At 49.0% G+C, this 27,957-nt stretch overlaps 1 protein-coding gene across 1 annotated transcript; it reads right to left on the bottom strand.

The window, feature by feature from the left end:
- Positions 1-342: 342 nt before the first annotated feature.
- LOC144767877 (uncharacterized) lies at positions 343-26,840 on the bottom strand. The gene is made up of 4 exons (XM_078651230.1): positions 26,686-26,840; positions 10,032-10,262; positions 3,187-3,296; positions 343-1,002 (listed from the first exon to the last, which is right to left on the bottom strand). Exons 1-4 carry the CDS (start codon positions 26,768-26,770, stop codon positions 982-984), a joined length of 447 nt encoding a protein of 148 aa, XP_078507356.1. The 5' UTR covers positions 26,771-26,840; the 3' UTR covers positions 343-981.
- Between the last annotated feature and the right edge of the window lie 1,117 nt (positions 26,841-27,957).

The raw sequence follows: 27,957 nt of genomic DNA, 5'->3' as shown, positions 1-27,957 counted from the left end.
TTCAGTTGTCCGTGGTCATTTCAACAGTATTTTGAATGTTATTGGTTGGGTTTGTATTTTGCTGCCTTTCCTTTACAGCTAGCTCCCTGATTCATTGTGGTCATTAGGTACCCGCATCGGTGGATGGTAAGTCGGGTGCACTGAAAAATAATAGTAGGGAACACACACACAAATTGGTAGAGCTCGTGAAGTCACCTGATCGATGTATATGGTGATTCTGAAAGTATATGGGCCCTGAAGCCGGAAACGGCGAAAACCATTGGTCGGGTGGCCTCGCGCGCTCTATCAGAAATACCAGATCTGAAGACACTGATTGAATGAACACAAGCCCACACCATAAAGTGACACTGTTGCAATTCTGCATTTATTTGTTTATTTTTAGCAATAGTGACTACTACGATATTTTTCATTCTTAGACACATCAGGCAGTGCTGTTTCTCGAGTGTTGCTGGGCCCTTGCTTCACAGCTCACGGATGTCGTGCTCCGTGCACACCAGAAGTTGGATGTTGTTGGCCCACAGCTCCCGTCTCACATGTACGTGTGACTTTGTATCAAGTTCGTCATCCTTGGGACTCTGCATCACATGGTGAACTGTAGACCCTCTTTGGGGCCCGGGGCCCTGGTGTTGTGTGTATCGCCTCCGGAGTGTGGCGGGAGTGGACCTCAAACCACAGCACAGAGTCAAGTGAGGGAAAGACACGTACTGGGCGTTTTAAATACAACGTGCACCATCTGGGCTTCCGTGGGTCAGAAATGTCCGCAGCGTGGACTTGGACTCAGATATCCCGTCCGCCGAAATATAAATTCCATTATATCCTACGGGATTTATATTTAAGCAGACGGGATATCCATTACAGGTGTGACGGAGTAACCTGTTCACTAAGATCTAAACCAGGTCCAGAGTTTGTTTGTTTTCTTCCGCTGGTGATGGTGTTATCAGCTCTTGCTTTGCCGTCCAGGGTCTCTCATAGCGCGTGGTTTTAGTGATGTCCCTCCTTTTCCTGGACAAACAGAAAAAAAAGATACAAGTATTACATGAGATGGCGGCACCTGAAGTTACAACCTCCATCCTTCCCCATCGCACAGTCGTCCACTCTTGGGGTCGTCTACTGTCTTTGTGACTTGACCTGCAATCTATCCCGGACACACCGCAGAACTAAGACAGACTGTATCATATATCATACCGATGAGTGGAAACCTCAGTTGCATTGTAGGGCGCATCATGATCATGTGTCGAGCGCCCCCGCATATAATCTTGAAACTCTATTAACATGAAGTGTTAGAATTGTGAAATGTATTAACATGAAGACGTGATGTATTTCAGGCCGTTGACAAGTGATGTGGAGAATTAACCTAGAAAATTAAGGTAACTAGCAGAAAACGTTGACATGTTGTGAAACTGACAATTATTCATGTACTGAATGTGTTTATTAGTTTTGACATTTCAGTGTAGGTAAATGTTTGAGTTGAAATTGCATTAATGTTTATGTGAATTCCTAAAGCTTACATGGTGCTTTCTGATGTTAGCTGAAACTCGTAGGCCTGAAAGTCCCTGAAAACTCTTGCTTTAGAATTAACAGTTTGAATTTAGTGGGTGCTGTGGAATCTGTTCTTTCTCACGTTTTTGTATTGCAGGTGAAGAAACGCTCTTTTAGGCAGAATAATGTCTTTATTTTACTAGATATTCTAGGATGGAAGTAGTTACAATTATGTCTGTTAGGTCGATAAGGGAAGGACGTTGCGATTCACACAGGTGAAGGATTGGGAACCAAGGGCAAATTATTGCCAGAAAGGTACACGGTCGACATCTTGTAAAGTAAATTCAGGACTGTACCCTGAGTGGCTGGTATGATGCGAGATGCATGATGCAAGATGCATGATGGGAACACTACCTGTGGATAATTGTTTGTTGGAACTATGGGAAATAGCCTCACTTATCTCTTGCCTCCAGAGAGAGAACATTCCAGAACGAGCTCTTTGCTTTGCCATTGATGGCGGAGAGACTTCTAAGGTAGACTCCACGCACTGACACCTTTTTCCTTCCAATTGGAAATGCTTGTGTAGAGATGTCATCTTAGCATTAGAGTAGGGATAGATTCAATGCTTTTCACTCACCAACCCTTGATGCAGGGAAACTTGGACTCATGCTTCCTGATTTTGTGTATGCTACTCCTTGAATTAATAGTCTTGTTCATGCTGCACCGTCTAAATTGGATGCGTAGATTTGGCTTCATGCTAATTCCTTTGTATTTCTATACCCTCATGTTGAGGTGTCTCTATGTCCAGGTATTTGTGGTTTTGTAATAAACTAACTAACCTTAAGTAGTTGTCTGTCAGTTTTTATGTATCAAAAAGAGTTGTTGGCTAATTAACTGTTTAATAACGACTTTTCTCCCCCTTACACTTTCATGCTGAGAAAAAGAACCATTGGGGTGTGTTTTTAGAACAGGTCTAGAACAAATGGGCCCGGCCCTTTCAATACAATACCATAAGCCATACATCAGAGGATACTGCATATCATCTATATATACCACACCAAGCTCTACCACATCATATCACACCAGGCCACACCACATATCATCCTACATTCTATTGAAAGGCCACTCCTACATCACACATCAAACCACATACCATACCACATACCGTACCACAAACCATTCATCTCTGCAGGAAGTGACATCACTACATCTCCCAAGGTCAATATCAACCGAAAGAGGCGTTCATGGTTTCCCACCAAAACCATCTCTAAATGATGAAGCCGCACAACTCGATCCCTTTACCCAGCATTCATCTTTACAGGAAGTGACATCACTGCATTTTCCACCTCCCATCATTACAGGAAGCACATCACTGGAGTTTCCACCACCCATGTCTACAGGAAGTGATATCACTGTATTTGCCACCATCGATCTCTACAGGAAGAATATCACTGCATTTTCCACCCCCATGTCTACATAAAGTGACATCACTGCATTTCCCACCACCCATCTCTACAGGAAGCACATCACTCCCTTTTCCACCACTCATGTCTACAGGAAGTGACATCACTTAAATAATTTCCAGGATTCATCCCTACAGGAAGCACATCAGGCATGGGCCATGAAAACTTGGCAGACCTGCGTGCATCTGACACCATAGGACTCATATTACGTCAATGGAGACGTGCTTTCCTCCTCTTTGCTTACCTTCTTCTTGTCCGGATACCCCTTTACACTGCTGTCTGAGCTACAAGTCCTCTCCTTGCAGAATTTCTTGGTCTCTCCTGCACAGTCAGCGTCGCTCGTACAGGCTTTGTCTGGGGAAGAAACACAAAGGTGGTGTCAAGTCCTCTGACTTACTCCAGGAAGGATCACTCCTCGCTGGGCACAGACATGCGCAGTGAGGTTGCTACAGAGGCCCCATTGAAATAAAGACGTCTACCCCTGTCCTGGGGTCCACACTAAAGCGACAGATACTAAAGGGGCAAAGTTAAGGCTGGTGACTGTTTGACCTTTTTTCTTCTGGGTCCACCCTGGGGTTCGCCTCTTTGCAGTGCCCGCGGCACTCGTTACACAGCTGAGGTAAGACTAACTTAGGGGTTTATTATTGAGAGCCCTGCGTCACTTTTGCGACACGTAAAGTTGTACATGTGTGACGCAGAGATCTCATTTAGATTCATGAAGTCACGTGAAGCCACGCTGCGTAGCTTTGAGTGGCCTCACAAATCATGAGTAAGGTGTCACGCGGCGCAAATCATGCAGCTCCTTACTCGTGCCCGGGCGGCGTTCCAAGGGCGTTGTGGTGGGTTTTCCCACGCAACACCCACAGAATTTGACACTGCCCCAGATTTACAAAGTGGTGTAAACCTGGGGACGCGACAAATCCGTTCGCTTCCAGGGGTGAGGTGTAATGAGGAGAAATATGTTTATTTCTCCTCGTTGTTTCCTCTTTCCATGTGAGCGGCATTCTGCAAAACGCATGGAAAAGGGAAAACACCGCTTAGGTTTGATTTTGTGCAGGAAGGTGTCCCTTCCTGCACAAACACAATCCTGCATGCAACAGAGTCTCAATTGCAGCACGGTGCAAGGTTGCCTCCGTTGGCGCTAGGCTGCCGAAACGGCGCTAGAGCAGGGAGAAAGGGCAGGAATGCTCTGTATTGCTTCGATACGGTGCATTCTTACCTTCTCACTTTGGCGTAGGGAGGCACAGCAAGGTGCCTTGCTGCATTTTCCTACGCCAAAACCCCATAAATGAGCCCTGTGGATTGTTGTGTTTAGCATTATTCCTTTTTAGTGGTGGATATCCTTATAGTATTCATGATCTGTAGTATTGCCCACTTTCCTGTACAAATTGGGAAGTAAATTCAGAGGGCTTCATTACAAGGCAGCGCCAAAACGTCTCCTTGCTGCGCTGCCCTGAGCCAATGTGAGAGCGCAGGAACACCTTCCTGCACAAAAACAATCCAGAGAGGCGTTTTCCTCGTTCTCTGTGTGCTGCAGAATGCAGTGAAGATGGAAACAGGAAAAACAGGGAGAAATTAAATAATTTCTCCTCGTTATGCCTGCTCTGGGAAGGCACTGCCCCAGGGTTACGTGATTTTGTAAATCTTGGCCAGCGTCATGATTCATGGGTGTTGCGTGGGAGCACCCACTGCAACGCCCACGGAATGCCTCCGTGACCCAGAGTGAGGCAACGCTGCACGTTGCACTGCCTTGCCTTACTCCATATCTATGAGGCCATGCAGGGTGACTTTGCATTTACAAATAATGCTGATTGACAGGCCTGAGCCACCGGAGTGTCAAAAAAAGTGACGCTCCGGCAGTGCAGGCCACTTGTAAGTAAGCCACAAAGTGCGATATAGCCGAAGTGAAATACAGAATATTAAATAAAGGTATTACTACTTGTCAAATAGATGAATCAAACTGAACACTTTTCGATAACCAAATAAATGATGACAATGACACTCTTTATATTATTTGAGAAGTTTGAATAATATCTGTGGGACAAAATATTATAAAAGTTACTCTGAATACAAAGGAGAAAAGCATTGGCGAATATCAATAGGTCTGTTTTTGCATATCTGAAAGTGCTTCTTTGTTCATTGGCTAGTTTGTGTGTGAGGTTGTATGAATGCAATGGGACAGATGAGTGAACGTATGGATGAATCAATGACTGACACTCAGAGTATGTGGATGGGTGAATGGGTGATTGTGCATAAAAATAAGTGAGTGCATGGAAGGGAGGGAGTACTTGGTCACTGAATACTTATACAACTGATGGATGACTGTGAAAGAATATTTAATGCAGTGATGTGTCTGTCTGAAATGTGGGGTGGCAGCAGATAGAGAAGAGAGCTGCCTCCTTTCACTATCACAACCATGGCAGTCTAACCTCATCGATATATGAACTTGCTTATCCTAGCTATTCATTCATACATGCACTCACGACGCACTCTCATTCATCCATACCTGCACACACTCACACATTCCTCCACCGAAGCACTCATCCCTGTATTCACTCACCCATCTTTTCAACTGTGCACTCATGTATCCATGCATGCACTCACGTGACCACGTATTCATTCATACACATAGTCATCGATCACTCACACATTCTTACATTGACTTTCTCATTTGCCAAAATCATTCATTTATGCATTCACTCGCCCATCCATTCAATCATACTATCACACGTCAATCCACTTATTCACTTGTCGAAGGGTTTTTCATTCACACATATAGTCACCCATGCGCCTAATCACTAACCCATTCATTTTTTCATTAGCTCAGTCACTTAACCATTCATACATGCACTTACTCATTTAACTATTTATTCATTCATGCACTCACCAATCCAGTTAACCATGCAATTAGGCATCAATACGTGGGCTCATTTGTCCATGGATTCATTCACACTTACAGTCATTCATGCACCTAATCACAAAACCGTTCATCGATCCATTAACTTCGTCACTCACCCATTCATTATTGCACTCACTCATTTACCCATTCATCCACTCAATCACCTATTCAACTATGCATGCTTGGATCTATACACTCACTCATCAGTGAATTCATCCACTCATATAGTCATCCATTTGCCCAATCACTCAGCTGTTTATCCATCCATGCACTCATCCATCCATCAGTGCATTGAACCATTCACTAATCTGGACATAAAATTGCAGATTAAAGCACTTTCATTCAATTGCCAATGCTTGTTAATATAGGGCCCGATTCACCAATGTAAAATAAGACAAAAGTGTAAATTGGTGGTGGAAGAAAGACACATGAGGTGAGCTCAAGACTATGCGTCCTTCGTATTCATGAGATACAGAGACAGGGAGTGGAGGGAAGTGGAAGAAAGACACATGAGGTGAACTCAAGACTAGGCGTCCTTCGTATTCATGAGATACAGAGACAGGGAGTGTAGGGTGGTGGAAGAAAGACACATGAGGTGAACTCAAGACTAGGCGTCCTTCGTATTCATGAGATACAGGGACACGGAGTGTAGGGTGGTGGAAGAAAGAGGCATGAGGTGAACTCAAGACTAGGCGTCCTTCGTATTCATGAGATACAGAGACAGGGAGTGTAGGGTGGTGGAAGAAAGAGGCATGAGGTGACTCAAGACTAGGCGCCCTTCGTATTCATGAGATACAGAGACAGGGAGTGGAGGGAAGTGGAAGAAAGACACATGAGGTGAACTCAAGACTAGGCGTCCTTCGTATTCATGAGATACAGGGACAGGGAGTGTAGGGTGGTGGAAGAAAGAGGCATGAGGTGACTCAAGACTAGGCGTCCTTCGTACTCATGATATAAAGAGACAGGGCGTGTAGGGTGGTGGAAGAAAGAGGCATGAGGTGGAATCACCATTAGGCTGTGTTGGTATTCATGAGATAAAGAGGCAGGAACTGGAAGTGGAAGAAAGAGGCAAGAGGTGAGCTCAAGACTAGGCTTTCCTGGTATTCATGAGATACAGAGGCAGGAAGTGTAGGGCGGTGGAAGAAAGAGGCATGAGGTGAACTCAAGACTAGGCATCCATCGTATTGATGAGATACAGAGACAGGGAGTGGAGGGAAGTGGAAGAAAGACACATGAGGTGAATTCAAGACTAGGCGTCCTTCGTATTCATGAGATACAGGGACACGGAGTGTAGGGTGGTGGAAGAAAGAGGCAAGAGGTGAGCTCAAGACTAGGCTTTCCTGGTATTCATGAGATACAGAGGCAGGAAGTGTAGGGCGGTGGAAGAAAGAGGCATGAGGTGAACTCAAGACTAGGCATCCATCGTATTCATGAGATACAGAGACAGGGAGTGGAGGGAAGTGGAAGAAAGACACATGAGGTGAATTCAAGACTAGGCGTCCTTCGTATTCATGAGATACAGGGACACGGAGTGTAGGGTGGTGGAAGAAAGAGGCAAGAGGTGAGCTCAAGACTAGGCTTCCCTGGTATTCATGAGATACAGAGGCAGGAAGTGGAGGGCGGTGGAAGAAAGAGGCATGAGGTGAACTCAAGACTAGGCATCCTTCGTATTCATGAGATACAGAGACAGGGAGTGGAGGGAAGTGGAAGAAAGACACATGAGGTGAACTCAAGACTAGGCGTCCTTCGTATTCATGAGATACAGGGACACGGAGTGTAGGGTGGTGGAAGAAAGAGGCGTGAGGTGAACTCAAGACTAGGCATCCTTGGTATTCATGAGATACAGAGACCGTAAGTGTAGGGTGGTGGAAGAAAGAGGCATGAGGTGAGCTCAAGACTAGGCATCCTTCGTATTCATGAGATAAAGAGACCGGATGTGTAGGGTGGTGGAAGAAAGAGGCATGAGGTGAGCTCAAGACTAGGCATCCTTCGTATTCATGAGATAAAGAGACAGGAAGTGTAGGGTGGTGGAAGAAAGAGGCATGAGGTGACTCAAGACTAGGCGTCATTCGGTTCATGGGATACAGAGACAGGAAGTGTAGGGTGGTGGAAGAAAGAGGCATGAGGTAAACTCAAGACAAGGCATCCTTCGTATTCATGAGATAAAGAGACAGGAAGTGTAGGGTGGTGGAAGAAAGAGGCATGAGGTGACTCAAGACTAGGCGTCATTCGGTTCATGGGATACAGAGACAGGAAGTGTAGGGTGGTGGAAGAAAGAGGCATGAGGTGAAGTCAAGACTAGGCGTCCTTCGAATTCATGAGATACAGAGACAGGGAGTGGAGGGCGGAGGAAGAAAGAGGCATGAGGTGAACTCAAGACTAGGCGTCCTTCGTACTCATGAGATACAGAGACAGGAAGTGTAGGGTGGTGGAAGAAAGACACATGAGGTGAGCTCAAGACTAGGCGTCCTTCGAATTCATAAGATAAAGAGACTGGAAGTGGAGGGTGGTGGAAGAAAGAGGCATGAGGTGAACTCAATACTAGGCGTTCCTGGTATTCATGACATACAGAGACAGGAAGTGTAGGGTGGTGGAAGAAAGAGGCATGAGGTGAACTCAAGACTAGGCTTCCTTCGTATTCATGAGGTACAGAGACAGGGAGTGTAGGGTGATGGAAGAAAGACACATGAGGTGAACTCAAGACTAGGCGTCCGTATTCATGAGGTACAGGGACAGGGAGTGTAGGGCGGTGGAAGAAAGAGGCATGAGGTGAACTCAAGACTAGGCTTTCCTGGTATTCATGAGGTACAGAGACAGGGAGTGTAGGGTGGTGGAGTATAGAGGCATGAAGTGAACTCAAGACTAGGCGTCCTTCGTACTCATGAACTACAGAGACAGGAAGTTTAGGGTGGTGGAAGAAAGACACATGAGGTGAACTCAAGACTAGGCGTCCGTATTCATGAGGTACAGAGACAGGGAGCGTAGGGCGTGGAAGAAAGAGGCATGAGGTGAACTCAAGACTAGGCGTCCTTCGTATTCATGAGGTACAGAGACAGGGAGTGTAGGGTGGTGGAAGAAAGACACATGAGGTGAACTCAAGACTAGGCGTCCGTATTCATGAGGTACAGGGACAGTGAGTGTAGGGCGGTGGAAGAAAGAGGCATGAGGTGAACTCAAGACTAGGCTTTCCTGGTATTCATGAGGTACAGAGAAAGGGAGTGTAGGGTGGTGGAGTATAGAGGCATGAAGTGAACTCAAGACTAGGCGTCCTTCGTACTCATGAGATACAGAGACAGGAAGTGTAGGGTGGTGGAAGAAAGACACATGAGGTGAACTCAAGACTAGGTATCCGTATTCATGAGGTACAGGGACAGGGAGTGTAGGGCGGTGGAAGAAAGAGGCATGAGGTGAACTCAAGACTAGGCGTCCTTCGTATTCATGAGATACAGAGACAGGGAGTGTAGGGTGGTGGAAGAAAGACATATGAGGTGAACTCAAGACTAGGCGTCCGTATTCATGAGGTACAGAGACAGGGAGTGTAGGGCGGTGGAAGAAAGAGGCATGAGGTGAACTCAAGACTAGGCATCCTTTGGTTCATGGGATACAGAGACAGGAAGTGTAGGGTGGTGGAAGAAAGACACATGAGGTGAACTCAAGACTAGGCGTCCGTATTCATGAGGTACAGGGACAGGGAGTGTAGGGCGGTGGAAGAAAGAGGCATGAGGTGAACTCAAGACTAGGCATCCTTCGGTTCATGGGATACAGAGACAGGAATTGTAGGGTGGTGGAAGAAAGACACATGAGGTGAACTCAAGACTAGGCGTCCGTATTCATGAGGTACAGGGACAGGGAGTGTAGGGTGGGTGAAGAAAGACACATGAGGTGAACTCAAGACTAGGCGTCCGTATTCATGAGGTACAGGGACAGGGAGTGTAGGGCGGTGGAAGAAAGAAGCATGAGGTGAACTCAAGACTAGGCGTCCGTATTCATGAGGTACAGAGACAGGGAGTGTCGGGTGGTGGAAGAAAGAGGCATGAGGTGAACTCAAGACTAGGCTTCTCTGGTACTCATGAAGTAAAGAGCCAGGTAGTGTATGGAGGTGGAATAAAGAGGTTTAAGGTGGAATCAAGACTAGCCTTCCCTGGCGTTCAGCAGAACACTCTCACATGGATGGGTAGAACATTACTCACAGGGGATGAGTTCCAGGCACCGCGTGCCGCAGCTGGTCTGGCAGCACTTCTGAGGAGCCGGACATTCAGAGTGGACGCTGCAGTTCTTGGCTGTGACACTGGTGCAGTCTGGGGCTGAGGTGGGAAGGGCCCCCGGGGCGGTGCAGTTCACAGCTGTTCCATTGGTTCCATTCACACAATGATGAGTAATGACATCCGGGCAATACCCAGCGCTCTCTTCGATTGAGTTATCTGCACAAAACATACACAGCATGTAATACAGGGCACGCCCTTCAAGGAAAGCCTTAGCCGCACTACTTGGCGTAATGGGCAGAGTCTGACGTCACAATGACGTTTCAGATAATTATGGCACAGAAAATGAAACCATTAGCATATAAACTTTACTTTAAGTCTATTTACATTTCACTATAAACATTTAATGATTTTCACAGATTGGAACAAGGAAATAAATCAACACATTTCTGTGCAAGCAAACACACATTTGGGAATGCAGAGAATGCTTAAGAAGTTGAGCTCTCTTAGCGTGGAGCTGCAGCGGATGAATGGCGTGTGTAACAGTAGTGTAGAGTAGAGCCACACTGGATGAATGGCGTGTGTAACAGTAGTGTAGAGTAGAGCTGCACTGGATAAATGGCGTGTGTAATAGTAGTGTAGAGTAGAGCTGCACTGGATGAATGGTGTGTGTAACAGTAGTGTAGAGTAGAGCTGCCTCAGATGAATGGCGTGTGTAACAGTAGTGAAGAGTACAGCCGCACTGGATGAATGGTGTGTGTAACAGTAGTGACGCGCAGTGCCGCACTATATGAATGGTATGTGTAACAGTAGTGTAGCGTAGAGCCGCACTCGATGAATGGCGTGTGTAACAGTAGTGTAGAGTAGAGCTGCACTGGATGAATGGCGTGTGCAACAGTAGTGTAGAGTAGAGCTGCACTGGATGAATGGCGTGTGTAACAGTAGTGTAGCGCAGTGCCGCACTGTATGAATGGTATGTGTAACAGTAGTGTAGAGTAGAGCCACACTAGATGAATGGCATGTGTAACAGTAGTGTAGAGTAGAGCCGCACTGGATGAATGGCGTGTGTAACAGTAGTGTAGCATAGAGCTGCACTGGATGAATGGTGTTTGTAACGGTAGTGTAGAGTAGAGCCACACTGGATGAATGGCATGTGTAACAGTAGTGTAGAGTAGAGCCGCACTGGATGAATGGCGTGTGTAACAGTAGTGTAGCGTAGAGCTGCACTGGATGGATGGCGTGTGTAACAGTAGTGTAGCGTAGAGCTGCACTGGATGAATGGCATGTGTAACAGTAGTGTAGCGTAGAGCTGCACTGGATGGATGGCGTGTGTAACAGTAGTGTAGCGTAGAGCTGCACTGGATGAATGGCGTGTGTAACAGTAGTGTAGCGTAGAGCTGCACTGGATGAATGGCGTGTGTAACAGTAGTGTAGCATAGAGCCGCACTGGATGAATGGCATGTGTAACAGTAGTGTAGCGTAGAGCCGCACTGGATGAATGGCGTGTGTAACAGTAGTGTAGAGTAGAGCTGCACTGGATGAATGGCATGTGTAACAGTAGTGTAGAGTAAAGCCGCACTGGATGAATGGCGTGTGTAACAGTAGTGTAGAGTAGAGCCGCACTGGATGAATGGCATGTGTAACAGTAGTGTAGAGTAGAGCCGCACTAGATGAATGGCATGTGTAACAGTAGTGTAGCATAGAGCTGCTCTGGATGAATGGCATGTGTAACAGTAGTGTAGCGTAGAGCTGCACTGGATGGATGGCGTGTGTAACAGTAGTGTAGCGTAGAGCTGCACTGGATGAATGGCGTGTGTAACAGTAGTGTAGCGTAGAGCTGCACTGGATGAATGGCGTGTGTAACAGTAGTGTAGCATAGAGCCGCACTGGATGAATGGCATGTGTAACAGTAGTGTAGCGTAGAGCCGCACTGGATGAATGGCGTGTGTAACAGTAGTGTAGAGTAGAGCTGCACTGGATGAATGGCATGTGTAACAGTAGTGTAGAGTAAAGCCGCACTGGATGAATGGCGTGTGTAACAGTAGTGTAGAGTAGAGCCGCACTGGATGAATGGCATGTGTAACAGTAGTGTAGAGTAGAGCCGCACTAGATGAATGGCATGTGTAACAGTAGTGTAGCATAGAGCTGCTCTGGATGAATGGCTTGTGTAACAGTGGTGTAGAGTAGAGACGCACTGGATGAATGGTGTTTGTAACGGTAGTGCCTTGAAGCCCATAGGATTCAATAACAAATACCGAATCGGTAAAAATACCGAATTGCAAAGGGGGACAGGGTATCACTTTGACATCAATGCTGGCTCTGCCCCCTGGGAAGCGGCTGATGTCTATGCCCTGCACCTTGTGAAGAGAGAGGGGAAAACTGTCAACAGAGTACCTCTGGACTGTACTTGTCACCACAATGCTGGCTCCACCTCCTGCGGAGCGTCTGATGTGCCTGCCCTGCTCACTGAAATGAGAAGCCAGAGTCTGCAAAACAAAGTGCTCAGAGCCTGGACTGGATTAGGCAAAGGTCCCCCTTGCCTGCAAGAACAAAAGAAATGGTGTATAAAAATAGGAGCCCTGCTCCTAAGAAATCAGATCCTGTTTTGACCACGAAGAACCTCTGCCCGACTAGAGGACCTGAAGAAGCTGGAGGAGGAGTACTGTCTCTGACCTGGGAGGCTGGCCTGCAGTAGGTGCCTTGCTGAGGAAAGGAGAGGAAAAGACTGAGGAAAAGACTTTGCAGAACTTGTGCTTTAAACGATCTCCAAGGGCTTGGAACTGAGCTTGCCCCCTGAACAGAGTCCCAGGAACATTGGACTCTTCCCTGCCTTCCCTGCCGAGATGCTGGATTTTTGTCTGATCTCCTGTGCCGCTGGGGCCACGACCTGAAGTGCGCCTCGCTTTCACCCACTGCGCAGCCCGTGCCTGGCCGCCTCTGCCTCGAGCCACGCCGCTCGCATCTGAGCCGCGTCCACTCCGCTGGGCCTCCCGCACCCTGCCCCCCTTTCCTCCTGAGCCGCACTGCCTTGTCTCCGCCCCGCCGCTCAGAAATAGACCGGAGCACTGTGCGAGGCCAAGAAGCGCCCCGTAAGCTTGACGCGTACTGGCTGCCTCTCTCCCCGCTCCGGGCTCAAGAAGATCCCCCGGATTTTCCTCCAACAAACCCTAACGGAAGGTACGGTTCGTACACCGTACAGGGAAGCCGCCGACGCGTCCAGGCCCACCCTTGCTTGCCCACGTATCCCGCGGGAACAACCTACGAACCGTAAGGTGCTGTACGACTCAAACAGAGTCCGTGTGCGCCTCGGACCGCGGGGTCCACAACGTTGTTGAATTGCTTTCTTTTTGATAAAGACTGTGTTCCCAACACCGCACGAGTCGCCCAGGGTGCTCGAAGTGCACCAACCTCAGGAACTAAGCTTTTTAAAGAGACTCTTTCCTACCAAAGTATTGTGGCCACTAAAAAACATTATTCTGGTCTTGTAGTAAGCCTGCATATATAGATCACTATATTTACATACAGTACACGTATTCTTATATAACTATGCCTGGTGTCTATTTGTGGTGTGTCTTTATATTACTGAATGTGGTCATAAATGCTTAACTAACTAAACGCCCTGAAGATTAGCCTTGTCTGCTCGTGCCACGCAACCTAGAGGGTGAACAGGGGTTATTTTGAGGAGTAAATCCCTTGCCCTGACTAGAGGAGAGGGTCCCTGTTTGTCACAAGTGCATACCTGTGCCAACCAGAGACCCCAAATCTAACATTGGTGGCAGCGGTGAGAATTTGGAATTTGCATTTATGATTTATGTACAGTAATTATTGATCACCACATAGTGAGTTCAGACCAATAACACAGCCATATACTTGTGATTTTTATTTTGCTGGAAATCTCCATGTGTTTTTGAAAAGTCATGCCTTTGTCAGTAAGAGTGGAGAAGGCAGCATCCAATTCATATATTGACTGTGATTGGGAGAAACTAGAAAACTACACCAACAAACAGCTCAGGAGCTTCTGCAAACATTTTAAAATTTCCATGACCGGACTCTCCAGAAGGGAGCAGTTCCAAAAGGCGCTGAGGGCCTGGGTCGAGGAAAGGAATGCCCCTGAAAATGAGAGTGAATTTGAGGATGCAGAACAGCAGCTTGAGGGGCTACTGGGTCCAGGAGGGAGGGGTGCAACTGCCCCATTGGGTAGCAGTGTTTCAGCATGATATCTGTTGCCAGAGGAGTTGGCAGACAGGAAGGAAGCCAGCATACACAAAATTTAGATGGCAAAACTTGAAATAAATGGGCAACTGGAGCTACAAGCTAGGAAATTAGCCCTGGAAGAAAAGAAAATGCAGTTTAAGCATGACTTAATAATGAGGAAACTTGATTTGGAGCTTGAGGCCAGGAGGGCTTCAGCCCAGCAACAAGAAATATGTGTAGCTCAGAGATTGAGCTTTGCTGAGTTGGAGGTGGAGTCCAGCTCAGACGGTGGCAGCAACATTCAGTTATCTAGTGCTGGGAGAGTAGTACACACACCCAGAGATGTGGCACCTGACTTGGAGGGGGTTAACATACACCAGGAGGTTCTAGGACATGAGGTAGCTCCAGTAGTGCGCAGTGTCCCTGAAGGGAATAGGCTAACTGGCGTAGGGGTTCATGGTCCTAGTAGTGGGAGGGACACTCTACTGACTCTAGGTGAGAGATACAGGGAGAGGGGATCCCCCAAAGTTGAAGTCCTGGAATGTGAGTATGGAGACCGCCCAGAAGAATGTGGGTTGTGGGACAGAGACAGTCAGATACTGTCTTGCCAATCTCAGGAGAGTGGTGTGGAGTATGTGTGTGAGGCACTGGATGGTGAGGTGAAGGATAGTTTTGTTGACCCTTGTAGGGGGCTGTGTGATCCAATTCTGGGAGAGCATATTTTATGTCCCTGTTTTCCAGAGCTATGCCAACACCCGTTGGAGAGTAAGTTCTCTGACCCCAGGAAGCTCACTTTGGAGGCTGACCCTTTGGTGGATTCCAGAGAGTCTAAAGAAGCATTGGGGAGTGATTCCAACAAAAGTGGCTCAGGTAACTTCCAGTCCTGTGTGATGGAAGGGGTGCAATGTAGCCCAGCTAGGTCTCAGTGTAGTGGGAGGGGTGTAGGGCTCACGTCCTGTCTCAGAGGAGGAGGAGTGAGTGTGGGATCTGTCCCACGGTAACTGAAACCCAGTCTCAGGGCCTGGATGGTTTCTTAAGGGAACATCAGGTCAGGGGCCTTGGCTGTACTTGTAGGCCGTTTGAGGAGGATCTCCCAGTATTTAGAGAACGTGGAGACTCTGTAAGCAGAGCTCCAGTAGTTCTGGTGTCTGGCAGTGCCACTCCAGTTGGGAGGGTGCAGAAGTCCAGATGGAGGGGTGAGAGGGGGAAAGAGTCCCCAGTGGAAGAACCAGTGGGTCAGAGGCCAGCCAGAAGGGCTGCGTCCCCAGGGAATGACCAGGGTGACACCACTTCTGTCATGGGGGATCTTCGCACACTGTCAGGTGGACAGGGGACGGGAGATCTGCGCCAGGTAGAATGTCACACAACACAGGAGTTATGGGTTACCCTCAGGGGGGCATGCGTGCTTCCAAGGAAGTCCTGGTATGCTAGGCAAGTGTTCAACTACAGGGTTGGGTCCCTGAGTTGAGAAGCCAGGTACAGGGGTTGCCTAACATGGCGGGAGGGACATCTGTAATCAGTGTCCCTACCAGTCTGTTTTCCCGGCATACCACTCCTGGTGGGAGGGTACAGCCATCTGGAAGGGGGTGCAGAGGGAGGGAGTCCTCGCCTCTGACCCTGGTGCAGACTGAGGGTTTAGACCCTAGGTTGGAGAGCCAGGTTCAGGTGTTGTCTGACCTGGGGGAAGGGGCGACTATAATCAGTGTCCTGACCAAAGTAGCTTATTGGTGTACCGCTCCAGTTGGGGGTGTGCAGTGCTCTGGAAGAGGGTGCAGAGGGAGGGAGTCCTCGCCTCTGACCCTGGTGCAGACTGAGGGTTTGGACCCTAGGTTAGAGGGCCAGGTTCAGGGTGTCCCCCCTGACCTGGTAGCCCAGTTGCAGGATAGCACCCCTGAACTGGTGGGTGAATTGTGCAGATCACCTGCCACAGATGCCCTGCCAATTCTGGAAGGGGGTACCACTCCAAGTGGGAGGGTACAGAGCCCCAAGGAAGAGGACCGGGTGTGGGAGAGCCCACCCCAGTCTTTGGTCCAGCCGCTGGGTACAGGCCTGGGGCTGGTGGGTCAGTGCCAGGATATCATACCTGACCTGACAGGAGGAAGAGTGGACAAAGGGTGCCAAGCACCTGGGGCTACTGCCCCCGCTCTCTGAGGCCACAGAGGTTTGAGAGCCCTGAGAGGCATGAGGCCTGGGTCTTATCCCTGACTACTGTCAGTGGCCACTGTGACTTGCTGTGTGTCTGTTGGGACACACCTGTGAGCAAGTTAAGGTTAGATGCTGCATAGGTGGTGTCCACAGATGAAGAGAAGGGTACCCCCTGGATTGGCTTGGTGGACCCGGAGAGTATGGACAGAGGATTTGAAATGGGTTCAGATTGGCGTGGAACTGGAATATGCCCCTGCTGTTGCGGGCCAGGTCCATGTTCTATCACCCTAAGCAGGGAAGCCCATCACGGTAGTGATTTGTCTACCCTTCGTTTTGTCCGGAAGGGGGTTGTGTTGGACTTGGCCCTTTCTGCAGGGTCATCCCTGAACATTTTGCCTTCCTCCAATATTCTCTCTGACCTGTTTTTGTTGGTATAATGACTCTGGGCACTTTACCACTGCTGAACAGTGCTAAAGTGCATATGCTCTCCCTGTAAAAAAAAGTATATATGCGATTGGTTTCCATGATTGGCTTATTTGGTTTACTGTCAGACCCCAGTAAAGTGCACAAGGAGTGCCAGGGCTTGTAAATACAAATGCTGCTAGTGGGCCTGTAGCACTGGTTGTGCCACCGACAGAAGTAGCCTTTTAATATGTGTCTAAGGTCTGCCATTGCAGAACCTGCGTGCAGTTTGGTACTGTCATGCTGGCTGGGCAAGTGCACACACTTGCCAGCCCCTACACCTTCCCTTTACTTCATGTGAGTCACCCCTAAGGTAGGCCCAAGGGCAGGGTGCATTGTAAGCATAAGGTGGGACAAGCCCTGATGTGTGTGGCATGTCCTAATAGTGGATTACAGCCATTTTCGTTTTTCACTATTGTAAGGCTACCTGCTCTCCATAGGACAGAATGGGCTGCTGGAATTATTACACTCTATAATCCTAACAGACTCAGAGAGCATAGTAGAAAGTCAAGTTTAGTATGCCTGAACTCAGAATAATTAAATACATCTTTTAGTAAAGTTTATTTTAATATCCTGTGTTTGCAAATACTACTTTTAGAAAATTAGTATTTGCTTGCCTAACCATTTCAGCCCGCCTCTGCTAGGATGTGTATCTGCTGTCTGGTTTCTGTGAGTGACAGGGCTGGGGATGACAGGTGGTGAATAGAGGGGTTACACCAGGATGGGTGGTGGGAGTGCCCCTTGACTCTGGATAGGGCTGTGCTCTGCCACATCAATGCTGGCTCTGCCCCCTGGGGAGCGGCTGATGTCTATGCCCTGCACCTTGTGAAGAGAGAGGGGAAGACTGTCAACAGAGTACCTCTGGACTGTACTTGTCACCACAATGCTGGCTCCACCTCCTGCGGAGCGTCTGATGTGCCTGCCATGCTCACTGAAAGGAGAAGGCTAGAGTCTGCAAAACAACGTGCTCAGAGCCTGGACTGGATTAGGCAAAGGCCCCCCTGGCCTGCAAGAACAAAAGAAATGGTGTATGAAAGTAGGAGCCCTGCTCCTAAGAAATCAGATCCTGTTTTGACCACGAAGAACCTCTGCCCGACTAGAAGGACCTGAAGAAGCTGGAGGAGGAGTACTGTCTCTTACCTGGGAGACTGGCCAGCAGTAGGTGCCTTGCTGAGGAAAGGAGAGGAAAAGACTGAGCAAAAGACTTTGCAGAACTTGTACTTTAAAGGATTTCCAAGGGCCTGGAACTGAGCTTGCCCCCTGAACAGAGTCACAGGATCATTGGACTCTTCCCTGCCTTCCCTGCCGAGTTGCTGGATTTTTGTCTGATCTCCTGTGCCGCTGGGGCCGCGACCTGAAGTGCGCCTCGCTTTCCGCCACTGCGCAGCCCGTGTCAGGCCACCCCGCCTCGAGCCACGCCGCTCGCATCTGAGCCGTGTCTGCTCCTCTGGGCCGCCCGCACCCTGCCTCCCTTTCCTCCTGAGCCGCACTGCCTTGTCTCCGCCCCGCCGCTGACAAATAGACCGGAGCACTGTGCTTGACGCGTACTGGCTGCCTCTCTCCCCGCTCCGGACTCAAGAATATCACCCGCATTTTCCTTCAGCAAACCCTAACGGAAGGTACGGTTCGTACACCGTACAGCAAGGATCAGCCCCGACCGTCCGCCTCGCATCCTGGAGTCTCGCCCCTACGCCTGTGCAAGCCGGACTCCGACAGGGAAGCCACCGGCCCGTCCGGGCCCATCTTCGCTTGCCCACGCATCCCGCGGGGAACAACCCACGAACCGTAAGTTACTGTACGACTCGAACAGAGTCCGTGTGTGCCTCGGACCGCAGGGTCCGCAACGTTGTTGATTTGCTTTGTTTTTGATAAAGACTCTGTTCCCAACGCCGCACAAGTCGCCCAGGGGTGCACGAAGCTCACCAACCTCAGGAACTAAGCTTTTTAAAGAGACTCTTTCCTACCAAAGTATTGTGGCCACTAAAAAAACTTTATTCTGGTCTTGTAGTAAGCCTGCATATATAGATCTATTTATTGACATAAAGTACACGTATTTTTATATAACTATGCCTGGTGTCCATTTGTGGTGTGTCTTTATATTACCGAATGTGGTCCTAAAAGCTCAACTAACTAAACGCCCTGAAGATTAGCCTTGTCTGCCCGCGCCACGCAACCTAGAGGGTGAGCAGGGGTTATTTTGAGGAGTAAGTCCCTTGCCCTGACTAAAGGAGAGGGTTCCTGTTTGTCACAAGTGCATACCTGTGCCAACCAGAGACACCCAAATCTAACAATGTGTAACAGTAGTGTAGTGTAGAGCTGCACTAGATGAATGGCTTGTGTAACAGTAGTGTAGAGTAGAGCCACACTGGATGAATGGTGTGTGTAACGGTAGTGTAGAGTAGAACCGCACTGGATGAATGGTGTGTGTAACGGTAGTGTAGAGTAGAGCCGCACTGGATGAATGGCGTTGAAGGACTGGACTACCTCAGCGTGTGTAACAGTAGTGTAGAGTAGAGCCGCACTGGATGAATGGCATGTGTGACAGTAGTGTAGTGTAGAGCTGCCACAGGTGAATGGCATGTGTAACAGTAGTGTAGAGTAGAGCCACACTGGATGAATGGCATGTGTAACAGTAGTGTAGAGTAGAGCCGCACTGGATGAATGGCGTGTGTAACAGTAGTGTAGAGTAGAGACGCGCTGGATGAATGGTGTGTGTAACAGTAGTGTAGCGTAGAGCCGCACTGGATGAATGGCATGTGTAACAGTAGTGTAGAGTAGAGCTGCACTGGATGAATAGCATGTGTAACGGTAGTGTAGAGTAGAGCCGCACTGGATGAATGGCGTGTGTAACAGTAGTGTAGAGTAGAGCTGCACTGGATGAATGGTATGTGTAACAGTAGTGTAGAGTAGAGCCGCACTGGATGAATGGCATGTGTAACAGTGGTGTAGAGTAGAGCTGCCACGGATGAATGGCATGTGTAACAGTAGTGCAGCGTAGAGCTGCCACGGATGAATGGCATGTGTAACAGTAGTGCAGCGTAGAGCTGCCACGGATGAATGGCATGTGTAACAGTAGTGTAGTGTAGAGCTGCACTAGATAAATGGTGTGTGTAACAGTAGTGTAGCGTAGAGCCACACTGGATGAATGGTATGTGTAAAAGTAGTGTAGAGTAGAGACGCGCTGGATGAATGGTGTGTGTAACAGTAGTGTAGCGTAGAGCCACACTGGATGAATGGTATGTGTAAAAGTAGTGTAGAGTAGAGACGCGCTGGATGAATGGTGTGTGTAACAGTAGTGTAGAGTAGAGCCACACTGGATGAATAGTATGTGTAACAGTAGTGTAGAGTAGAGCCGCACTGGATGAATGGTGTGTGTAACAGTAGTGTAGAGTAGAGCCGCACTGGATGAATGGTGTGTGTAACAGTAGTGTAGAGTAGAGCCGCACTGGATGAATGATGTGTGTAACAGTAGTGTAGAGTAGAGCTGCCCTGGATGAATGGCTTGTGTAACAGTAGTGTAAAGTAGAGCCGCACTGGATGAATGGCATGTGTCACGGTGGTGTAGAGTAGAACCGCACTGGATGAATGGTGTGTGTAACGGTAGTGTAAAGTAGAGCCGCACTGGATGAATGGTATGTGTCACAGTAGTGTAGTGTAGAGCTGCCACAGGTGAATGGCATGTGTGACAGTAGTGTAGTGTAGAGCCACACTGGTGAATGGTGTGCGTAACGGTAGTGTAGAGTAGAGCCGCACTGGATGAATGGTGTGTGCAACGGTAGTGTAGAGTAGAGCCGCACTGGATGAATGGCGTGTGTAACAGTAGTGTAGAGTAGAGACGCACTGGATGAATGGCGTGTGTAACAGTAGTGTAGTGTAGAGCCGCACTGGTGAATGGTGTGTGTAACGGTAGTGTAGAGTAGAACCGCACTGGATGAATGGTGTGTGTAACAGTAGTGTAGAGTAGAGCCGCACTGGATGAATGGCGTGTGTAACAGTAGTGTAGAGTAGAGACGCACTGGATGAATGGTGTGTGTAACGGTAGTGTAGAGTAGAGCCGCACTGGATGAATGGCGTGTGTAACAGTAGTGTAGAGTAGAGACGCACTGGATGAATGGTGTGTGTAACAGTGGTGTAGAGTAGAGCCGCACTGGATGAATGGCGTGTGTAACAGTAGTGTAGAGTAGAGCCGCACTGGATGAATGGCATGTGTGACAGTAGTGTAGGGTAGAGCTGCCATAGGTGAATGGCATGTGTAACAGTAGTGTAGAGTAGAGCCACACTGGATGAATGGCATGTGTAACAGTAGTGTAGAGTAGAGCCGCACTGGATGAATGGCGTGTGTAACAGTAGTGTAGAGTAGAGACGCGCTGGATGAATGGTGTGTGTAACAGTAGTGTAGCGTAGAGCCGCACTGGATGAATGGCATGTGTAACAGTAGTGTAGAGTAGAGCTGCACTGGATGAATAGCGTGTGTAACGGTAGTGTAGAGTAGAGCCGCACTGGATGAATGGCGTGTGTAACAGTAGTGTAGAGTAGAGCTGCACTGGATGAATGGTATGTGTAACAGTAGTGTAGAGTAGAGCCGCACTGGATGAATGGCATGTGTAACAGTGGTGTAGAGTAGAGCTGCACTGGATGAATGGCATGTGTAACAGTAGTGCAGCGTAGAGCTGCCACGGATGAATGGCATGTGTAACAGTAGTGCAGCGTAGAGCTGCCACGGATGAATGGCATGTGTAACAGTAGTGTAGTGTAGAGCTGCACTAGATAAATGGTGTGTGTAACAGTAGTGTAGCGTAGAGCCACACTGGATGAATGGTATGTGTAAAAGTAGTGTAGAGTAGAGACGCGCTGGATGAATGGTGTGTGTAACAGTAGTGTAGCGTAGAGCCACACTGGATGAATGGTATGTGTAAAAGTAGTGTAGAGTAGAGACGCGCTGGATGAATGGTGTGTGTAACAGTAGTGTAGCGTAGAGCCACACTGGATGAATGGTATGTGTAAAAGTAGTGTAGAGTAGAGACGCGCTGGATGAATGGTGTGTGTAACAGTAGTGTAGAGTAGAGCCACACTGGATGAATGGTGTGTGTAATAGTAGTGTAGAGTAGAGCCACACTGGATGAATAGTATGTGTAACAGTAGTGTAGAGTAGAGCTGCACTAGATAAATGGTGTGTGTAACAGTAGTGTAGCGTAGAGCCACACTGGATGAATGGCATGTGTAACAGTAGTGTAGTGTAGAGCTGCACTAGATAAATGGAGTGTGTAACAGTAGTGTAGCGTAGAGCCACACTGGATGAATGGTATGTGTAAAAGTAGTGTAGAGTAGAGACGCGCTGGATGAATGGTGTGTGTAACAGTAGTGTAGCGTAGAGCCACACTGGATGAATGGTATGTGTAAAAGTAGTGTAGAGTAGAGACGCGCTGGATGAATGGTGTGTGTAACAGTAGTGTAGCGTAGAGCCACACTGGATGAATGGTATGTGTAAAAGTAGTGTAGAGTAGAGACGCGCTGGATGAATGGTGTGTGTAACAGTAGTGTAGAGTAGAGCCACACTGGATGAATGGCATGTGTAACAGTAGTGTAGTGTAGAGCCGCACTGGATGAATAGTATGTGTAACAGTAGTGTATAGTAGAGCTGCAACGGATGAATGGCATGTGTAACAGTAGTGTAGAGTAGAGCCACACTGGATGAATAGTATGTGTAACAGTAGTGTAGTGTAGAGCCGCCCTGGATGAATGGCATGTGTAACAGTAGTGTAGTGTAGAGCTGCACTGGATGAATGGTATGTGTAACAGTAGTGTAGCGTAGAGCCACACTGGATGAATGGCATGTGTAATAGTAGTGTAGTGTAGAGCTGCACTGGATGAATGGCATGTGTAATAGTAGTGTAGTGTAGAGCCGCACTGGATAAATGGTGTGTGCGCAATAGTGTAACGTAGAGCTGCACTGGATGAATGGTATGTGTAACAGTAGTGTAGCGTAGAGCCACACTGGATGAATGGCGTGTTTAACAGTAGTGTAGCGTAGAGCCACACTGGATGAATGGCATGTGTAACAGTAGTGTAGAGTAGAGCCGCACTGGATGAATGGTGTGTGTGACAGTAGTGTAGAGTAGAGCCGCACTGGATAAATGGTGTGTGTAACAGTAGTGTAGCATAGAGCCGCACTGGATAAATGGTGTGTGTAACAGTAGTGTAGCGTAGAGCCACACTGGATGAATGGTATGTGTAACAGTAGTGTAGCGCAGAGCCGCACTGGATAAATGGTGTGTGTAACAGTGGTGTAGCATAGTGCTGTTGTGGGCTATACATATACACATAACATAACATGGATGAGGTCAGAAGGGCAGGCGCATGCACCCATAAAAGAGACATGGCACCCCACATGCCTGAACATCTCTTTTCAGACAGAAGTCCGTGTTACTCAATAGCACTCAATGGTATGCATTTCATCGTCTTTAGAGGGATGAAGGTACGAGTCAGCGTGCTGAGGTGTGGGTTCTTGGCCTTCTGATACAGATAGTGCTCTAGTGTAGTCCTGCAGTAGTGTGGGTAAGAAGATGACAAGCAGGCCCTGTGCACATTGATGTGCAAGGCACTAGATAACACATGATGGTACCATGCTGGTGCTCACATTTAAAGGTCCTTTGCACAAGCAGAATGCTCTCCCAGAGAAAGGTCTGGGCTTGTGTCAGGCCTCAGGACTGTGAACATGTACGGCACCGAGCTGGGATTGCACGGTGCCTGGTGTGCGTGCATTCACAGAGGCTGGGATTGCACGGTGCCTGGTGTGTGAGCATTCACCAAGCTTGGGATTGCACGGTGCCTGGTGTGTGAGCATTCACCGAGCCTGGGATTGCACGTGCCTGGTGTGTGAGCATTCACCGAGCCTGGTATTGCACAGTGCCTGGTGTGTGAGCATTCACCAAGCATGGGATTGCACGGCACCTGGTGTGTGTGCATTCACTGAGCCTGGGAGTGCACGGTGCCTGGTTTGTGTGCATTCACCGAGCCTAGGATTGCACGGTGCCTGGTGTGTGAGCATTCTCCAAGCATGGGATTGCACGGCGCCTGGATGTGTGCATTCACCAAGCATGGGATTGCACGGTGCCTGGTGTGTGTGCATTCACTGAGCCTGGGATTGCACGGTGCCTGGTGTGTGAGCATTCACCAAGCATGGGATTGCACGGCGCCTGGTGTGTGTGCATTCACTGAGCCTGGGATTGCACGTTGCCTGGTGTGTAAACATTCACCAAACAGGGGATTGCACGACACCTGGTGTGTGTGCATTCACTGAGCCTGGGATTGCACATTGCCTGGTGTGTGTGCATTCACTGAGCCTGGGATTGCACAGTGCCTGGTGTGTGAGCATTCACCAAGCATGGGATTGCACGGCACCTGGTGTGTGTGCATTCACCAAGCCTGGGATTGCACGGTGCCTGGTGTGTGAGCATTCACCGAGTCTGGGATTGCACGTGCCTGGTGTGAGTGCATTCACCGAGCCTGGGATTGCACGGTGCCTGGTGTGTAAACATTCACAGAGCCCGGGATTGCACAGTGCCTGGTGTGTGTGCATTCACCAAGCATGGGATTGCACGGCACCTGGTGTGTGAGCATTCACCAAGCATGGGATTGCACGGCGCCTGGTGTGTGAGCATTCACCGAGCCTGGGATTGCACGGTGCCTGGTGTGTAAACATTCACAGAGCCCGGGATTGCACGGTGCCTGGTGTGTGTGCATTCACCAAGCATGGGATTGCACAGCACCTGGTGTGTGAGCATTCACCAAACATGGGATTGCACAGTGCCTGGTGTGTGAGCATTCGCCGAGCCTGGGATTGCACGGTGCCTAGTGTGTAAACATTCACAGAGCCCGGGATTGCACAGTGCCTGGTGTGTGTGCATTCACCAAGCATGGGATTGCACGGCGCCTGGTGTGTGTGCATTCACCAAGCATGGGATTGCACGGCGCCTGGTGTGTGAGCATTCACCAAGCATGGGATTGCACGGCACCTGGTGTGTGAGCATTCACCAAGCATGGGATAGCATGGCGCCTGGTGTGTGCGCGTTCAAAACCTTTTCTAAGAGGTTGGCACCTGTGTGCCTGCCTAGAGCAGAGTTACCTGGGCTGCGGCTGGGCGGATTCACATTATAACGGCCTGCCAGGTTACGTCTACTCCTTAGTATGTGGAAGCCAGGGAGTCAACACAAGCACAGGTCTGCGAGTGACAGCAGCAGGACTTTCAAGAAGCTGACGTGAAATATCTCCTGCCTGAGAATGACGTCAGTGCTTGAATATTCACTCACTCATCCACCTGTATATTCCACTCAGCGACTCAAGCACCCGCGCCAGAGATCTGTCTGTAACCTACATGTCACTTATGCCTTAACTGTGCATATTCCATGCGTGATGGAAGCTTGGACTCGTCCGCCCTGTGCATCTGTTGTGCAGTGAATGGAAGACTGCCCTTCCTGCCTTCTATAAGAGAGGGAAGCTTGGACTCGTCTGCCCTGTGCATCTGTTGTGCAGTGAATGGAAGACTGCCCTTCCTGCCTTCTATAAGAGAGGGAAGCTTGGACTCGTCTGCCCTGTGCATCTGTTGTGCAGTGAATGGAAGACTGCCCTGACTGCCTTCTATAAGAGAGGGAAGCTTGGACTCGTCTGCCCTGTGCATCTGTTATGCAGTGAATGGAAGACTGCCCTTCCTCCTTCTATAAGAGAGGGAAGCTTGGACTTGTCTGCCCTGTGCACCTGTTGTGCAGTGAATGGAAGACTGCCCTTCCTGCCTTCTATAAGAGAGGGAAGCTTGGACTCGTCTGCCCTGTGCATCTATTGTGCAGTGAATGGAAGACTGCCTTTCCTGCCTTCTATAAGAGAGGGAAGCTTGGACTCGTCTGCCCTGTGCATCTGTTGTGCAGTGAATGGAAGACTGCCCTTCCTGCCTTCTATAAGAGAGGGAAGCTTGGACTCGTCTGCCCTGTGCATCTGTTGTGCAGTGAATGGAAGACTGCCCTTCCTGCCTTCTATAAGAGAGGGAAGCTTGGACTCGTCTGCCCTGTGCATCTGTTGTGCAGTGAATGGAAGACTGCCCTTCCTGCCTTCTATAAGAGAGGGAAGCTTGGACTCGTCTGCCCCGTGCATCTGTTGTGCAGTGAATGGAAGACTGCCCTTCCTGCCTTCTATAAGAGAGGGAAGCTTGGACTCGTCTGCCCTGTGCATCTGTTGTGCAGTGAATGGAAGACTGCCCTTCCTGCCTCTATAAGAGAAGGAAGCTTGGACTCGTCTGCCCTGTGCATCTGTTGTGCAGTGAATGGAAGACTGCCCTTCCTGCCTTCTATAAGAGAGGGAAGCTTGGACTCGTCTGCCCCGTGCATCTGTTGTGCAGTGAATGGAAGACTGCCCTTCCTGCCTTCCATAAGAGAGGGAAGCTTGGACTCGTCTGCCCTGTGCATCTGCCGGGCAGTGAATGGAAGACTGCCCTTCCTGCCTCTATAAGAGAGGGAAGCTTGACTCGTCTGCCCTGTGCATCTGTTGTGCAGTGAGTGGAAGACTGCCCTTCCTGCCTTCTATAAGAGAGCGAAGCTTGGACTCGTCTGCCCTGTGCATCTGTTGTGCAGTGATTGGAAGACTGCCCTTCCTGCTTCCTATTAGAGAGGGAAGCTTGGACTCATATGCCCTGTGCATCTGTTGTATGCTATGGCATGTTCACCAGGTGTCCCTCAACACAAGCACTGCCCAGACCCAGTAAGGGCCTTAGTCATGCTGTGCACCACAAGCTCACCGTTGGCATGTCTAGAAACCTGAATTGTCTCACTCACTCAATCACTCCGTGACTCACCTTCACTAGATCCATGGTTGGGAGCCTTCGCTGGGCCACCAAGAGCCAGGACGACCAACAGTGAGAAAATCAGAGCCTTCAGCATGGTGGCGGTGTCTCAGCTCTTCAGATACAAGGAGGTAGAGGAGGAAGATGCACTGCTTGTCCACAGAGAAGAAGCACATCCCCTTTTATAGCCCAGAGCCCTTGTCACCCCCCACCACCTGACAGGTTATTTACGTCATGAATTCCCATGAAAGGGATGGTCGGGTTCGTCTCTTGTCCTATCAACGCCAGGGCCACCAGCCGCGGCTCCTTCATCTCAAGTCCATGGTCTCCAGGCCGTTGTTGACTTGCCTTTGAGACCAGTGTCCCACAGTAACAAAGGCATTCTGGGGAGTGAATGTAAAGGACTCGCCCAAGGGGACGAATGTGACACCCATGGTGCGTATCACTGGAACGCACAACAGCGCGTGACAGATTCCAGGAAGTGCACCAAGACAATACCTGGCGCAGACCGAAACTTCACTATCTCACTATCTCACTACACTCATCAGTCAGCACAGAAACTCGAACTCACAAGGGACACAAAGGCTGCCTGTCCCATTGTGGGGTTTTCCTTTCAGTCTAGGAACAATTTGGCATTGAACGTCTAAAAATATCTTTGGGGCGGGGCTTGTTTTGTTGAAGGTGAATGGAGTTCAGCATTGATGCTAAATTTAGAACAGAGTCTGCAAGCCTGGGGCAGATGGGAAACTTTCCTCTGCCCCCTGACGTAGCAGCTGCTACTGTGATGTAAAGGAAGGGGTGGGAAATGAAACCTTACACCCGGATGTGACGTCCTTCAGTCCAGTGGCTTGAATGTACCTTTAGTGTATCGGCTAACAGTAACTGAAACATAAGCCTGGGACACAGGGTGGGAGCAGGAGGACACAGTGTGTCTAAACTTAGAGTTTTGAAGAAGTCTGCAGTATGCTGGGATTTTAAATATACCGTTGTTGGAAATGGGATCCCTGGCTGGCCAGGGCTTTCGCCAAAGTCAGTCAGAGACCACCACCCCCAAGTCAGAGCAAGGGAGTTACACGCCAAGATAACCCCTACTCACCCTCTAGGTAACGTGGCGCGAGCAGCAAGGCTAAACTTGGAGGCGATGTAGGCTAAGTATTTGCGCACGCACCCCAGCAACAACAACCAAAGGCCCACCACAAAGGAAACTCCACACAAGGTTATATAAAAATAGCCTTTGTATTACACCAAAACACATTAGATAAAACACACTTTACAATGTGCCAG

The sequence above is a fragment of the Lissotriton helveticus genome, chromosome 7, assembly GCF_964261635.1.
Source record: "Lissotriton helveticus chromosome 7, aLisHel1.1, whole genome shotgun sequence".
Taxonomy (NCBI): domain Eukaryota; kingdom Metazoa; phylum Chordata; class Amphibia; order Caudata; family Salamandridae; genus Lissotriton; species Lissotriton helveticus.
Note: the sequence above shows the minus strand (reverse complement) of the source record. Positions and strands in the feature narration are given on the sequence as shown.